Raw genomic sequence first — 17712 nt, forward strand, 5'->3', positions numbered from 1 at the left:
AATTGAAACCGTGGTCGTTCCGACGAGATCTCGTCCGAGGGGAGAATACCTTTCTCACACATGCCCGAAGGAGATGAATGCCAAGCAGACACAGTGGATACGTAAAGGAGCGAACGTTCGCCGGATCGAGCGACGATGAGAATATCTATTGGCCGATCGTTAATATTCCGATGACGGCCGATCCGTGTCCCGACTGCGGATCGGCCGCCGCGAAGGCCAACATTCGCGATCGCGCCACGCGTGTATTTCCGTGTCGAGGCACATACATTATTTACCATTTCCTAGTATGATCCTCCAGGCGAGAAGAAAGAGACGACACTGCGATTCGATGGGCTTCTTGGCACCGTGCCCAGCCGCAGCTGAATGTTTCTCTCATTCGTTTCGCGAAGACCGCCGCCGGGACAAAGCGAGCAGCAGCATCACTTTCGCCGATTCCTCTGCAACGTTCTCTGTAACATTCTCTGCAAAGAAACTCGAGACTCCTCCGTTGAAAACCCGAATACCTCTCCATGCTTTGAAGATCTTACCTACAGTCACGCGGTTTACTTAGGATCACATTTTTTGGTCCTGCGATCGCGAAGAGGCAAGAGGCAAGTCTTTCGCTTGGAATCGACACTTTTATGTTTGTCGAGACGCCAACGGTAGATCTCCAACTGGCTGGAATATTGAAAACAAGAAGAAGCAATGAAAAAAACTCGAAAACTTGTTCCTCTCAGTGTAGACATAATGAACAAAGAAATTGCATTAGTTTGTGCCACCTAAAGTTGGCACATTCGTCACACGTGCGGAGTGGACGAACAAAGTGATCGCCGCAGAAACTTCATCGTAACTAACGTAGATCTAACGTAATTTATATCGAATAAATGTAGTTTACATTTTAAGTAATTTGATTAATAATTAACGTTAATAACTCCTCGGTTATTAAAAAGCAATTTATAATAATTAGGCAAAAAATAATCTGATTAATGATCAACGATCATAACACGCTAATTACTGTATATTATTATAAATTAGTTATGATAACTAACGGATTATAATCGTCAATTATCAAACTGATTACTTTTTGTCCAACTCCGATGGCAAGTGAAGGAATTATTGAATCGACAAGAGAACAATACAATGGTGAACACAAACGAAGGGAAAGGGGTTCGCTACTTAAAAGAAATCACTCTTCGATGCAAAGAATACGAAAAACCCAGCAAATATTTGCGTGATAACTCCCGTACAAATAATAACACCTGATCATATTTTGCCACGAAGTATAGAGCAAACGTTTCGAGAACCAACAAAGGCAGCGCAACAAAGAGCCGACGGAGGGCGAGGACGTCTAGTGAGTGCATCTTCGCCTAAACTCGGACACGTTCCTGACGTCAGGCCGTGTCAACATCGTGTCAGACAAACACGGTCTGACATTTCACCGGGCACGAGACGGACGCATTTGCGCAACGGAACGATTACGGTTCCACGGCTAGTTAGTCGTTCGACGCACGTCCAGTAATGATCAAGTGCGATTAGTAATTGTAATAAGCCCTGACCGAGCTCGCGCTGCTATATTTGCATTGGCAAGTATCTTCCGCGAAGCCTGATAAGACGCGGAAGATACGATCCGTGACGTAGCCGGTGCATTTTCAACTATTTCGAACAGTTTCCGATTCCAGGGAACTGATCTTATCGGGCACTTCAAATATTTGTTGCGACACCAACGGCTACCGATTTCCGTCTCGCGAATTCTATGTATAACGTCAAACGTATAAAAACGCACGCAGGTGCTTGCAATCGCAATCGTAGTAAGGGCTTTAGTTTTGAGTCAGCTTTTTTAATTCTTAAACTCTGATCCTAAAACCGTGTGACTTAAATTGTAACATTCTTTAAAAAATCACTAAGAATATTATTACTGGTTCTGATAATCATTTGCTTCGTATTTACAGATTTAAAAAATTTCTGAACACAGTTTGATGGTTCTAAAAAGTTCTCGAATCGTCGGAACTCTTTCAATCTACTCTCTCTGATTCTAAATACTCTGATCATTTTTAATCTTAAGAATCTCAGCTCATTTTTGCAGAACTTAAAAATTCAATACATGTCGCTCAGCGCACTAGATTTATCTCTTCTCGAAAAATGTCTCTGTTCATTTCCATCGATTTTAGTCACCCATGAACCAATTCTGATCGATTAGAAAAATCACTCGCTGTATGTTTATTCATGCCGAGCACCAACGAGTTCATAATCGTCGACTTTACGATCCACTGTCTTCGCTCAGAACGATTCTAATGATTCCATACTATTCGTTTCCATTCCAAATAACGATTCAAAGCAGCTCGATCGATCCGGCGCTCGTTCGACCGATGTAACACGATGTATCTCTAATGATGTCACCCCTAACACTTCCGATAACCCTGATTTGAATGTTGACATTGCCGGACAATGCAGAAACGCGGCGTCCAGTCTTATCGGGCGAAAGAAAGAGCAGTCTCGATACGGATTTGGATCGCTCCGTTCCGTCCGAATACGCCTTTGTGAAGCCGTGCGCTTGTAAACAAAAGCTGTTCGAACAACTGCTGTAAATACATAATTAATTTCGTACTTGAGCGTCACTTGTCACCGTCCGGCGCAGTCCTTGCGCCGAGATAATTAACTTTCAAAGTTACATTTAAATAAAATTACCAGCTCGTTATGTACTGTTGATACCGGCACACTATTAGGTCTGTCGGAAAGTTCTCTCCGATAACGTCATTTCAAATTTCAACGCGTATGCACATGTTCGTTTGAGACGTATATTTTTCAAGAATTGTATTTACAAGTTGTCACCGCGCTGGTAAGACGTCATAAGTCACGACGAAAATGATCCTGTACGATAAATATTATTGGATGCATGAAAAATTTATTATTTTCGTTCATTTCGCAAAGAGTTAGAGAACTTGACGGTATAGACCTAATATTTACAAAATATTTGAGAGAGAGAGAGAGAGAGAGAGAGAGACTTGACCTCAATCTAGGCTACTTTCCCCGCGGCAATAGTAACACGCGAGACGTTGAATCAACAGAGTTTTTTCGCGAACGCGGATGAATCACGCTATTAATTCTGTCATTTTTGGTGATGCATTGCGATACGCGTTCGCGCTCAGAAGGTCGCCAACCTCCTGCTTCTAAATGATAAACAATACCAGAGAAGACGGAGACTCGTGGTAAAGTAGACGGTATCGCTTTTGTGCGACGTCTTTTGCAATTCTAAATGCGATGATTATTTGGTTATCGAGCAACCAATGAGTCACTTGCTTCGAAACTAGCCTGTCGAGAGACTGGACGAAACTTGTTCCACTTTCGAGATGGAATCAAAAGAATACGAAATCTGTCAATTGTTATCGGAGTTGTCCATAATTTAACAGATATCGTACTACTGTTTCGTTGAGATTAAAATAGACGACCTTCCAGAAACTTTACACGTCTTTTAGGCGGTACATTATTTCATGTAGTCTACCTGGAATATTATTGCTTAATCGAATATCTGTTCCTTCGCTCGTAATTAACATTATCAATCTTCAAAAAAGATCACTTTGCAGATTTCAGTTACATATTGCTATTTAGAATGTTTTGAACTCACTGTTTCTGAACTCTGAATTTTTAAACAGCATGAAAATGGTTAAATCGACAAAGTTTGACAGCGTTCTATCAGTTATTATAAAAATTATAGCATATAAAGATTATTTCTAATTATTCGACGATCGAACTATGTCAACGAAAGAAATCATCTTCTATCGTTTTCGTGATCGTTGCGGACGATTTTTGTCCTACACAAAAGTCCTTATTAATGCAATAAGTCTCCAAGCTGTGTTTAATGTTCGTTCCACAGAACCTATTAATCACAAGAGCAGGGGCGTGCGGAAGCCTTCTTGATCGGAGCAATAGTTAACCACGCGGGTTCCTTATCGCATGATCGGCACAGAATTCGTATAAACGTCTGGCCTCGCGAAATCACGACCGCCGCGCCGGCGAGATTCCCAGCGACTTTCTGCGCGATACATTTTAATTCCGCGCGGAAACTAGTCAGGGGCTCACTCGTGAAATCTGTTATCTCGGAGGTGTTCCACGAACAGGTGCACGCAAGATTCTAAATTGGCCTCTTACCTGGGACCGGGTCGGATAAGGTCAGTTAGGGTCAAGCACCTGGCCACCGCGGAAGACCGGCCGCGAAAAAAGCCATCGCGCTATCAAGATCCCGATTAATAACATTTAATTGATCGGAAGACTACCGTCGTTCCTGCAAGGCACGTTACTTATTCGCGATTAGGGACTAATTTCGGCGTTTATGCTCGCCAAAAGGGCACGTGGATCAAGGAAATACGCGAAGGAATTTCGTAAAAAACGATCCCTGAAGATTACAGATTTTTCGGGGAAGGGATAATTACAACGATAACGTCGTTCTATAGAACACTTTAAAATGACGTACATAGAATTATGGACACTTTTGAAATAGATATTTGATAGTGTTTAATTAACACTGTTAAATTATGAATTTCATGAGCACTTTGCTTGCATGAAATTTTAGCGTGTAGCTAAAACACGAATACAGTGTAATTTCTTCAGATCTTCGAAACTTGTCTTATTTTTATACTAATTCTTGATTCTAAAAAAGCAACTAGCGATATATCGGTCTTTAAATCTCAAATGAGTAATACCTTAATACCTTTAATCGGTCGAATGTGCTCCATTTCATATGTTCCTATATTTGTACGTCGATTTTGTTATAATTAGATTACCGATATTATGCATTCATAACAAAAGTGAGTAGTTGCCATTTTAAACAATAAAAGTATTCAAATATTTGAGGAATATCGATATATTACTTACGGCTTGCCAAGATTATTAAAGAATTGTGTTCCTTGCAGCAAATGCAGAAGATAAGCATTTTGCACAATCTAGTAGTAAATGCCATAAATGCGCAGTCCAATGATTAAGCTGCGAACGCGAGTACTAACGAAAATAAATTCATCGCCGCATGAAGCCCTTTACTCGACAGAGGGAAGAATTCGAATCTACTTATTATGCTCGTGTGTCCGATACGAATGATTGGAAAAGCTTGGGTGCAGGATCTTGTCTCCGATCGGAATCGAGAGTATCGAATCAAATTGGACAAGGTGTGGGAGAATCGTGTGGAGAATTACACGAAAGCGTCGATCGGCGTGGACGTTGTCGAAGCGGTTTACGTGGAAAAAAGCATCGGTACAAAGGGAATCGCGGGGCTATTAACGTGAAAATATATTGTGCGGCCGTACGAAGCTACGGTGGACGATCGGGAGATAGCTTTTGTATTCAAGAGACGGCCGGAGGAAGATGCGAGGGCGTTGAATACTGATGCCGTGTGCGTCGACAAAGACCTCTTCAAGGTCGGGGTCGCTACTCGATACCTGTGCACCTTTTGCCTTTCCACGGCTGACAGATCCTTCCGTGCACTCGTTCTGCTGCACCGGTAAATGCGCTCCGCGATTGCGATTCGCCAGGTCATAAGATCAAAGATACCAGAGTAGACCAGAAAGATTAATTAATCGTTTCTTCCTAATGCATTACTTGTACACACGGAGTTTTTCCAAGCTATTTACACAACTGGTTTTGTTGTTACTCAACCCTTAACTCGATGGTTGGCAACATTGGTAAGACTGATGACCGATAAAGAGAAACCTGTCCGATGTCCGCGATAATCGTTTTCTCCTGCATTTTCAATGTTTATTTTTCATAAATAATGATTTTGTTAAATCGAAGACGACTTCTTCATGTTAGAGAGGCTACGTGGAGTTTCTTGAACCAGTTTCTGTATTTACGTATCGTCTTTTACAGGTCGATCGATCAAGTATAATCAGATTGAGTAACAGATTCCGAGAAAGGATTTTGTGAATGTTTATTAGTCATAATTCTTGAAATTTGTACACGGGAAGCAAGATAAATACGAGATCACATAATTAAAACGTTCCTTGACTTATCGTCCAGAGATCTATACCTGATAGAAACAAGTGGTGATTACGAGACTGCGGATGATTATCCAAATGAGTATTTCATTCACTCGCATTTATCATGAATGCATCAAATCCATAGTCCAGTGATTACTTCGTTAATTAATATGTACTTCCACACGAGATACGGACCTCTGAAACTCGCATTGAAATCAAATTTTTACTCGCAATACTATTGTAAGTATCGAGCTAAAAATTAAGGGAACTGTTAAGTTAAGTATCAAGATAAATATCATGATAAATGTCGAGCTAAGGATCAATTGGATCCTTGCGTACAAATTTTTTTTAATAAATTTTCAAAATGACTGTGATACCTAGATACATTTTAATCCAGCTTCTTGCTTCTCTTAATTCTTGGCTTGATACTTACTATAACACCGTGACTAAAAATTTTCATGTTTAGGGGATGAAAACGGAGTTTCCTCAGCCAATGAAAAAAACCGCAGCGAGTTTCGAGACAGTTCGCGAGGGTGAAACGTGTTCGAGGACCTAGTTCCTAAGCCGGCCGGGCAAACGCGGCGCGATTTCAGATGACCGTGCATCATACCTTATGCATCCGGTGGCCCTTAAGGCCGTGAGTCACGCTCACGGCTCGCACGAAACGCGAAACGAGCGTCGCGTCGCTCGACCAGGAATTCATGTCTTCTGAGAAACGCGAAAGCAGAAGTCGGTTCTAGGCGACACATTTTTCGCCGGTTTGTCTCGAACGTATTATATTTCACTGGAAAGGCACGCTTCGCTCTTTATCGGCTGATAACGCGCATTGATAACGTTCTCCGCTGGCAAACAGACCCGGCTATCAGCAGTCATTTCACGCGGCTACGCTTATCGAGCCTGATCGCATTAGACGATATTACGCGTGCCATATTCGATCGAGACTCTAATGGAGTCCCGACAGTTTCATCGGATAATAGCGTGTTGACACTGGGGGAACTTTTATTTCTTATTGGGGAGAAATGGCGGGGACGGTCTGGTCACGAATTATTTTGAGTGGAGAGGAATCCAACTGTCAGCTATTTCGAGGATAGCTATATTTGAGTCTGTTAGGAAAAGTTAAATTTTACTTCGTGAATTTAACGCCGAGTTAAATTAATTTAACGACCAGTTTCTCATTTTATAATTATACAAATAATGAAGACTCTTTACCATTTCACAGTTATAAAAATTACAAAGACTCTTGCGTAGGAAATGATTAGATATATTACATCATATATATAGACGCAAGTACTATAATGATGCGCATTAATACGCATCAATCATTTCTACTGCTCGGTAGGTTTAATATTAATACACTGTTATGTATTATAACCAGGATACCAAATAATGCATTTGCTTTGTGGAAATAATATTTTTACTACGTGGAGGATGATTTTGAAATTATTCGGAGTTCGAGCAATTTATTGTAAATTCATTGTAGGTGATATCAAGATCGCGGATGTGGTATTTACACATTTTTTAAATTCAAACTACTATCGTACACATTAATGAACATTAATGACATATCTCTGTGGGATTTTAATCATACGGAACATTAAATTAAATCTGTTCCTCATCCTATCTTTGTAAAGTCTTTTTAGAAAAGAACTTCTGAGTGCACCAAATATAAAACTGCAAAATGAAAGTAAGCAAATCAATTGTCTAAATTGCCGCTGACACTGAAAATTGACAAAAAGTCTTCCACTCGGAAGACAAAATCTGTTTCTTTTTCAACCAGTTCCAAGTTCACGGAATATCGTGGTTCGTAAACTGGCAATGATTCGCGTGCACCGCGAACGCGTAAAGATCAGAGTCTAATTATCGCAGATAAAGCGTCAAGCATCTCACTTCGCGGATATCTCGACGAAAATCGTGTTAGCGAGGCGGAAACACAACGGTGCACGTGATCAGCCGCGACATTTGAAAGCCGCGCGAATTTCCAGGATGCGCGGGATTTGCATTCTGCCGGAACCTTCGGCCTTTCGGGTGTCCCGGGATATCTGCTAATCGTAAAGGTCGCTGGTTGATGCATCGGTCGACCCAGTTACCCGGTTCAGTCCGCCACTGCGCCGGCAGTGAATTCATCAAGCGATACCTACGCAGAAATTCTGCTAAAAATCGATCGGGTCGTCCGACTCGCAGACTCCGCTCGATAATAATCGTCTAACTGCTTTCACGACGACGACGACGACGGAGACACGTCGCACGTTATACACTGTACAACGTCGACGATGAATACTTTAACGGCCACTTTGTACTCGTTCCCACCTGAAACAACCCGCAATACATACCTTTATCTCCGTAAGAGATCGCGGAGATGTTTAGAATTTAAAGCACATCGTTATCGCCTCGCTGAAAATGTTCATGCTAATTTCTTACTTTTATTGGCCGGCTTTTAGGGCTTTTGGGTCAGGAGCTGGAACAACCTGTGGCTAGACCTTGCACTTAGTCGTTACTGTGTGTATTGTGCTATAATTCTGTTCGATTATTCTGTGGTAAAAACATATGAGACGGTTTCTGCGAAACATTCTTGGAAGGGAAACGAAATTTTGCTTGCTTTGTTAACAGTGTCGATGAATGGAGAACAGTTTATAGCGTTTATTAGGACTTACGTGTCATCGTTAGACCGTGGATGCAAAATAATGCATAAGATGCGCAATCTAGAGTGCAGAATTGAAGGACAAGAGAAATGCGAAATAAAAATGATCTTCATCAATCGCAACAAACATGAGTCACGCGAATAAAAATATCTTTTCCTTAAATGAGAGTTCTTAGATTTTATTAATATTTTCATTGCTTTAAATTGCACCTAATCGTTTTTATAATAAATGCATCAATTCCGCAGTCTAATAATGGATGCACCGAATAGAGAACGTTGTACGTTGTTTGTTAAACTTCCACACAAACAATTTTCTAGTTCATATGAGAGAAAAGTAGAATTTTGTGCATGGAGAACAAGATAGAACTTCACAGACTCTGATCCATTGTTGTGTTTGATTGTTCTTGAAGAATTTTATGCGTCACAAGAGCGAGCACCGCGATAATGAAACAGTCTAGTTGTTCCGATTACGTATACACTAGTGTAACAATGGTTTCGGGGGCGCTTAAACACCACAGATAAGATCATTACGAAACAGAAACAGAAACAGAAAACCATGCGACTGCGACGCGACGCGACGCGACGAGACGTGTGATCGCTGGAAGCACGAAATCCGTGCGAGTTCGGATTCAGGTCATGGAAACCGGCCGTACGTCAGTTCCGATAACTCGTCCAATCAAAATGTCAACTTTTCGACAGGTGAACGTGATACGCCGTGGATCGCGTCGATTTTATGCAACCATGAGCCAGATGATAGTCGAGCTTGCTATTTGTCTACTACATCATTCCGTTATCGGCTACGAGCTTCTGATAAATATACATATAGTCGTAACAATTTATTGTTAGACGAACTAATTCGTCGTATTGAACAATAAAATGCAATCAAATCAGCTTGAGCCTTAATGGCAGGGAAATGAAATTAAGCTTAATTGCGAGGGAAGAATGGCGAACACGAGCTTTGACATCGAAATCGAAAATGCAGGGTTTCGCTAACAGAAATATGCAGAATTTATGAAAGGTCGACTGGAAGGTCGACTGGAAGGTCGACTGTTAGCAGTGAACTTAACAATGTAATTACTCGCGGAAACAATGGACTCGTAAAATATTGAAATAATCAGAACATAGAATTTCCATTACTTTACATTTCGAGAAATGTTGTTATTATCGAATATTATGTGTTATTTCATTTAACACAGTTTTATACACTCTATGTGTTTTGCGATCACAGTATATGCTGTTGTGTATTATTGACAAATTTGTGCGACACCTCTTGTTGGAAAATAAATAGAATAGAACTGTTGTAACATGGAAAATAATTATCTTGGATCAGTTGGATAAAATCTCGGGAATAAAAGCTTCAGCAATTATATTACTGGCGTTTCAATTGAAGTATATTTTTTCCTCTTTTTGTAATGCTACGTTCTGTGATAATAAATATGAGAAGACATTGCGGGTTATTGAAAAGGGTATCGTGTACGCAAATCTTGTAGTTACATGGTTACCGAGTTGTAAAGTCAATTTTCCGCGCGAGAACAAGTGGTCGATTAGGCATGAAAGGCGCAATTATAGTTGTACCTGCGACACGAATGCATCATTGATAAAATCGCGTCGAATTCTGTTACTGCAACACCTTTCCTCTCTCCTCCCTCCCTTTCTCGTGTATTTTCTTCTTATCTCGAACCGAGCAAAATCCATTAACTGTTCAAACCACCGTGACTCATCGAATAAATTGAAAGCAATGTTGTACAATATACCTTAATCACATTGTAAATTGTACCTGCGAACGCTATATCATAGATCAAACAAAGAATTCTGTGCGAAATCTTGCTTCAAACTGATTCTGCAATTGCCTGGAATTTATTTTACAATTGTTCAAACGATAGATATTCTTTTCCAAGAATTATTGCATAAGTTCCTTCGTCTATATGTGCTGGCTCTAAATATATTAATTTTTGTTTAAAGAAACTGGATAATCAAATAACAACATTTATGCTTTGGCTACATAGGCTTTCCAATAACCGAACTGTGTTCAACCAGTTAACTGTTTTTGAGAAAAAAGTTACAAAATTAAGGAAGACATATGTATACTTTGACATTCAATATTAAATTATATATCTTATAAAAGTGTCGTATTTAAACAATATATGAAGAAAATTAAACATATGCGGTATAATTACAATAATTTACACACTTTTCAAACAGCTAACTGGTTAAGAGAAGCTTTATAATTTCCTTCGAAATAATAATTTCAAAAGATCTCGTTAACGTTATATTGATCTAAATAAATTGGTCGTTTATATGGATGAGATTATTATAGTTTATGTTGGTGTTCGATTTTGAAAGAACTAGTAGAAAACTGCAGCTGGATAAAGTATTAAACTGATTCGCACATCGACAGAATCGAAACTGCGTTCAGCGAAGCGGACGTCGCACGAGCACGGAAAGGATATCGTCGGATGTCCAAGGATATCGTCGATTTCCGGTTCCTCGGCGATCGGCGCTTCTGCCGTACAGAAATTCCATCGCTATCGGCGTCTAAATTATGAAAATACCCAAGGCCGGCACGTTAAGCCGCCGACATCGTGCCCCGTAATTTGAAATCACATTATCGCTCGCGCGGCACGTTTCTCGTTCGGAGGCGGCTCTCAAGGTAGCCGCGAACGTAAAACGTATCGTGCCCACGGCACAGTAATTACGTCAACGACGGCGATTATCGATTCAGTAAAATCCGCGAGGACTACGAGCCAGGAGAGTGGAAAAAAATGTATTTTCCGAGCGGCTCGCGTGCCGCCCCTGTGCCGCGATTCTCCCACGAGGAACACGGCAAATGGCAACAATCAAACGACGCATCGAACCGCAATTAAACCAGACTAGCTCGCGAAAGTATGAAATCTACCACCTAAAATTATACTTCAGATTTAAATATAATATAAATTGTGAAAGAAAAGTGCAAGCTGCTGTGCAGAGCAGTTTCTTGTCAGTCGTTCGTGGAATTTTATGCAAAATACAAATTGTATGCATTCCCTACCTAATTACTAGACCGCGGATTTTATGCATTCATGACAGAAACGAGTATGCAAAATAGCAAAATAGCAAATATTAAAGTATTAAAGAATATTAAAATACTGTCACATTATTTTCATTTCATTAAAATTATTAAGAAACGAGATAAATGTCTATGTCGTTCCTGTATCGAACAATCTTTATTTTGCACACAAATTCGTAGTCTACTAATTACAGTGAGCTGACTTCAAGATAATAATGTACTGAAGTTCTTCTGACGTTTTTACTGTGTCTCATTTATTCATTTTTATCGTAAATACTATTCCTCGAGATCGAGGAATTATTTAAGTTCTTTATCCTTATATTTCTTCATCCAACTCTTGAAAAAACTATTCTTTTATCTCCTGATCGAAGAGGCAATCAAAAGAAGCAAATACAAAATTTGTGAATATTAGACTGTCAACCTTTCGAAACCGCTGGAACAATGAATTGCACGTTTTCGACTTGTTCTGAAAACCCGGACAGAACGATAGAAATAGAAGCAAAAACCAGTGATAGAAAGATTCGTAGAAGCGCTAGACAAGAAAATAGCCGGCTACTGATCATTTTCCACGTACATAATCAGCGAAGACGATAGCAATTTCGACCGCGGAAAACGCACGACCACGCAAACGTCCTGTTTTCTTTTTCCTCGGATTCACGTGCGAGCTCGTGCCGGCATGTGCTGCATAATTGCAATGGCTCGTCGCCCGTGATTTTCGATCCCAGTGATTGATGTGTATGTGTGTTTCCTGCCTCGAATGTGGCTTTAGACAGTAATTCGCGCACAGAATGTTTTCTTGCTGCCTCGTACGCGTGCGAAATTCAGAATCAGTCGGAAGATTGATCGGATCAAGAGATCGATCGAATCGAGAGATTCATCACACCCACGATTCGTCACGTCGTCGTAGAATCCGCGATTCGTCATGACGTTCATTCAGCATACGTTCGTTGCTGTCCAAGGGAGACATTTATTTATTTAATTTGTACCTCGGTAGATTCGTCGATGTTTTCATGATTTTACACTCCTGAAAATGTTCGACACTAAAGCGACATAATTTTCTAAAACGATATTAAAATTTACGATATTCTTACGGTGTTCGTAAAATCTTACACTAATGGTGTTGTAGTAGATCTGACTAAAAAGTACGTGCATATCTTCGACGACTGCACTACAATACAATGTTTTTGTTCTTATTATATGGGAGGATATAACAATTAATATAAAAATTCAAAAGGAAGTAAAGATTTTTGGCTACATTAAGGTGGCAATTGAGACAGCCATCTAACACATGATTTGGGTCCTAAATACCCGCAACACCATAGAAGCATTAAGTATTATGACAGAAATGAGTAAAAGCATTAAATAATGTCAATATATTACTAAAATTATAGAGGAAAGAATGCAACTTTTAAATTACTTCTATTTTTTGCCACAGACACAGTCAACTTTTATTTTTGCATACAGATCCGCAGTATATTTATAGAATGCAGTGAAGTACCTTGCTCAGTAAACACTGATATTTATAACGACGTCGCTAAAAGCCCACGCGAATAACAGATGCAAACGAAAACGAAAGTAACGCTTACGACAGTACCAACGTCTCGGAGTATTCAATTCATTAGAACGAAACAAGATTCGAATCAAGTCCCGATGTCTCGAACGTCTCCGTCTCCACGGCACAAATCGGTCTACACCCGAAGGACTCTGATCTCCGAGCAAACCGGTCGGCAACAGAATCCATAACGTTGCATCGTAACTACGTATAAAATTAACCGAACACGATTCCTCGCGATATTCAACTCGCTACGGACCGTCATCAACGGGATGATCCTCTTGCGATCGCCCACACGAGTCCGACTTGAATCCGATCGTTTCGCGAAGACATTGTGTTCCGTTTCGCAGCATATCGCATCCGATGCAGAAAAATCGCTGCTTACAATCGCGATCTCGAATTTACGACTACACCGCGGATCTTTGCGCAAAATAAAAATTACCCGGATTCTTTAGCCTTTTCAGCGTTAACTCAAATGAGAGATACAATAGAAGAAATATCTGCTTTTCATATGGGTGCCACTTCAGATCATTATGAATCGTATAATGATCATGGTAAATGAAATTTCTCACAAATTCCACAAATTGTCTGCACGAAGTGCAAACTAAACATCGAAATAATTAAGGGAAAGAGATCTGAAATTCCGACTACACATCGTAAATAGCTCTACACCCACTTTCCTTCGCGAAACAAAACTTTCAGTACAATTCGAAGTAAATTGCCGGCATTTATTGCAACGTCTTAAGGCATGACAAAACAAAATTCGTCGGAGACACGTCAAATGAGCCATCGTACTCCTTCGTCGAATAACCGAGGAGATCCCAAGGTTCCGAGAGTCGATTTCGCTAATCGATCGGCCGCGTCACGATCGAAATCTCGAGGAAAAAAAGAAAGAGGAACAGGTACATACTCGTTGGTGAGTCACCGTGTCACAGTTCTTTCGAGCGAATGGCGGCTGTTGCCGACGTTGTATGTCGATCTGTGTGTAAACGTGTGTGCGACGTGTCCAAATGTGTGTGTGTCGGCGCACACGTAGCGGTCCTGTTACGAGGGCGTCGAGGAAGGAGCGTCCATTCACGCGTGACACACGCGCGCGCCGTTACTACGCTTACGTTCATTCAGAAAAACCGTGGCTTTCCTGGAAGCCACGCCGCGCCGCTCGTCGAGATTACGAGATTCGCGAGACGCGGAAGCGTGGCGATTTGAATCATTGACACCGGATTAGTGTGGCTAGCAGGTGATTCAGAGGACCATGTTTTAGTCGTCTTTCCATGAAGAATTTGCGACCGGTTCTAAGAAACACTCCTCGCGCTATAATATCTCCGATGAATTGGCAAAAAAGTATGAATCGAAGTATATGATTAATTGTGTAGAAAAACACGTTCGAAATGCAACGCCAGGTCAAAGTGAATGGCTAGACTGCGATTTTTATGCATTTTTGGCCAAAATGGCTAGGTCAGGAACGGAATTACAAGGACATGAGAAGAATTTGAGAATTTGTTTATATTATATACAATTTGTTAAAATTTTTAACAGAGAAAAGGCATTTTCATCTGACTTACGTTTCTTACAATCAACTTAGACAATTTTCATTTTGCATATAAACCCGCAGGCTATTAAAACATACGCTTCGTGTTCGATTTAAAAACTTTTTCTGTTTCCAAATGACCGTGTGGAGCTTAAAAATTTTATTTAGGAATTTTGTTTTGAAATCGTGTTTTAGGGTGAAGTCTTCTCTGTAGAATGAGCTCTCTCTCTCTCTCTCTCTCTTTCTCTCATTGCAATTATCAAAGATACATCACGCGCAAGTTTCGTAATCACACTTCCACCTCACGGATGTGTATTTAAGGTGTGGGTGTAGTGTGTAAGTTCGATGTAAATTTTGCATATGCCTAGAGTATAGGTAGCTTTTGTTACACCTCTTGCAATAGTGATAAAATCGACATATTTGCATGCAGTGTTACACGATTCGAAACAAGACTTTATAAACTGTTTACTGATTCACCGATCCTCCGTCATTTATCTCAATGCATTTATCGCAATAAACAAATAAATAAATGAGAGCCTGACGTCTCGTGAAAATTTCCAATTCATTTGATCTCGCGCCAAACAATGAAGAAATAACAAAGAAACGTATAAGCTCAGTCCATTACAAGACGCAAGAATGCGTCAACAATGCCGAAGCAATTTTGTCGAATAAATCCAACAGTCCGTTTCCCGGTTGCCTTCCAAAATCGCGTCAAGATCGCGTGTCCCGCGACGGCGCGGAATTAAAAACCTCGACTGCTTCCTAAGACTAATTACACGGTTCCCGAGCAACAAGAAAAAAAAAAGTCCCGAGCACATTTCGTCCGCTGGGACTTATGAATCAGCGTGATTCAAGGCTTCCTCGGATCAGACGGATTTGTAAGCTTTAAAGCTTGAAACGCGAGAGGAGATCCACTCGCAACACCGAGCCGGATGAATTGAATGCAACGGGCGAGCATCTTTATCTGCACTCGAACGGTGCAGCTCGATGACTCACGGCATAACTTCACACTTACTATGCCGCTGCTCGAGGCTGCGCCAACTTTTTCATCCGATTTTTATAGTTGATCGATGCTCGTTATATGGAGATCACGAAGCTTACCGTTCGACTTACACTCACGACCTTTGTGATCTGTGTCGGTTATGGGTGATGTCTGCCGACGCGGATGTGTGGACAGTGATTCACGGTAGGAGGACGATTTAATAGACTGTTTAGTATTAGCGCTACGACTGTGAAACACTGTTTAAACAATATCGTTTCCTGTTGGTTGCGTAATTTATGGTAGTTGCACAATTGGTGAATGAACAAGAATGTACACGCGTGGCAAAGGCAAACGTTTCTGCTTATAATGTTCGGATAATAGCGTTTGGGTGTGAGAATATATTGAGTATTCCGGTTGCAGAATGTTTAATTAATAGATTGCGAAGCAAATTGTTTAAATACTAGACGATCTGCGACAGTTGTCGGAACAAAGGAAATATTTGTGGTTCGACTAATCATCAAACCGGTAAATTTCGCGCGTTCTTCAACTACGAATGGGACGAATAGTGATTTCCGAGGCGATTGACCCTGCCGATGACGGGATTGCGGTGTGATACTGTTATTTAACCGCATCCACCGAAGACAATTAATATTCCGACGAATTGAACGCGCGCCGCGTACGTGCTTCCGTTTTCCTCGTCTCTCGTCCGACAGAGGATTTTAGGAACTCTTATCTATCGCAATATCGAAGAAGTATTTCTTTACTACACTGTACAATTTCTTCTGAAAATCAGACAAATAAATACTCGCTTTTTTAAATTGTCAACGAGTGTAAACGTAGAAAAGACTAATCTAATCCTCCGGGTAGGAGCATCGTAAAGTATTTTATTTTAGCAGAAACAATGCAGCATGATAAATGGTTAATAGCAGTTCATGCAATCCATACAAACTATTCTCTTATACAAAGGAACGTTAATGGGTTAAAATAATAGTATTCACATCGTTCGAGCACAGCTCATCCGAGAAAAACGCAATTGTCATTTTTCTACTGTCGAGTCTGAGATCATCGAAAGAATAAAACCGTTTTGTCTTGGTTCGTGTGTTTTGGATCCTCGTCTGACATAGAAATAATTTTCTTGTTACAGAACTATCTCTCTCAATTCGGCTACTTGCAACCTATAAATCCAACGAGTGGCGGCATCATATCCAAGGACTCGCTGTCCAGAGCGGTCGCCGAATTCCAAGCTTTCGCAGGATTGAACATAACAGGTGAGCACGCGACCACAGGTTGCAACCAGCAATCTTCGCGATTCGGAATTCTTCGGATCTAACACGACACATCACCACCTGTTTTTCATCGCGAGACATCATCATTCAAACGTGCATCGACTTCCGCAGTCTTCTGTTTGCAACATTTCTGTGTTCTTTCGACTTATATCTTTCATTCACTCTCGAAAGGAGAAAAAATGATTGAACTCCTCTTTACCGAAATCGTAAATTCTGACATATTATACAAGTGGAGTTGTTAGAAAAACACAGAATTAATTATTAAATTGGAGACGAAAGGAAGACACCAGAGGATTGATCCTTCAATTGAATTGTGTCGAGGTCGGAATCCTGTGTGAAGTAACTTAATGTAACTTTTTATAAAATAAATCACTGCATCGATGGGAAAAAGAGAAAAGGATGAAAAGGAAAAAAAAGTCTATGAAAGATCGCAAAACTCGCGGATCTCGCCGGTGTTCGTGATCGATTAAGCTTCACGTCCTTGCGATCGCTTAGCCGTCTTATATTTAACCGTAATTGAGTTTAATAGTTCATGTGGGTGCACGGTCCATGAATCATTACGGAGGATTCATTCATTCAGTGTCCCGCCGGGGTCTGACTCACTGTACCTCCCATCGAGACATCAAATTTACGGAATCAGTATAATTAAAAAAAAAAGTTTAATTCAGGTAAATCTCAGAGTTTTTTCTTTGCTCAAAAAGATATAATCGACTAATTCAGTAATTCCGATGCTAAAAT

General features: G+C 40.5%; 1 protein-coding gene across 4 annotated transcripts in view; it reads left to right on the plus strand.

Moving 5' to 3' along the window:
* The window catches only part of LOC117217405 (Matrix metalloproteinase 1), a 41641-nt gene that overhangs the window by 8404 nt on the left and 15525 nt on the right, over nucleotides 1-17712 (plus strand). For all 4 annotated transcript variants that reach the window (XM_033464978.2, XM_033464980.2, XM_033464979.2 and 1 more), the window contains exon 2: nucleotides 16833-16956. In XM_033464978.2, the coding sequence (XP_033320869.2) occupies nucleotides 16833-16956 (124 nt within the window). The remainder of the gene's footprint in view (nucleotides 1-16832; nucleotides 16957-17712) is intronic.

The sequence above is a fragment of the Megalopta genalis genome, chromosome 12, assembly GCF_051020955.1.
Source record: "Megalopta genalis isolate 19385.01 chromosome 12, iyMegGena1_principal, whole genome shotgun sequence".
NCBI lineage: Eukaryota > Metazoa > Arthropoda > Insecta > Hymenoptera > Halictidae > Megalopta > Megalopta genalis.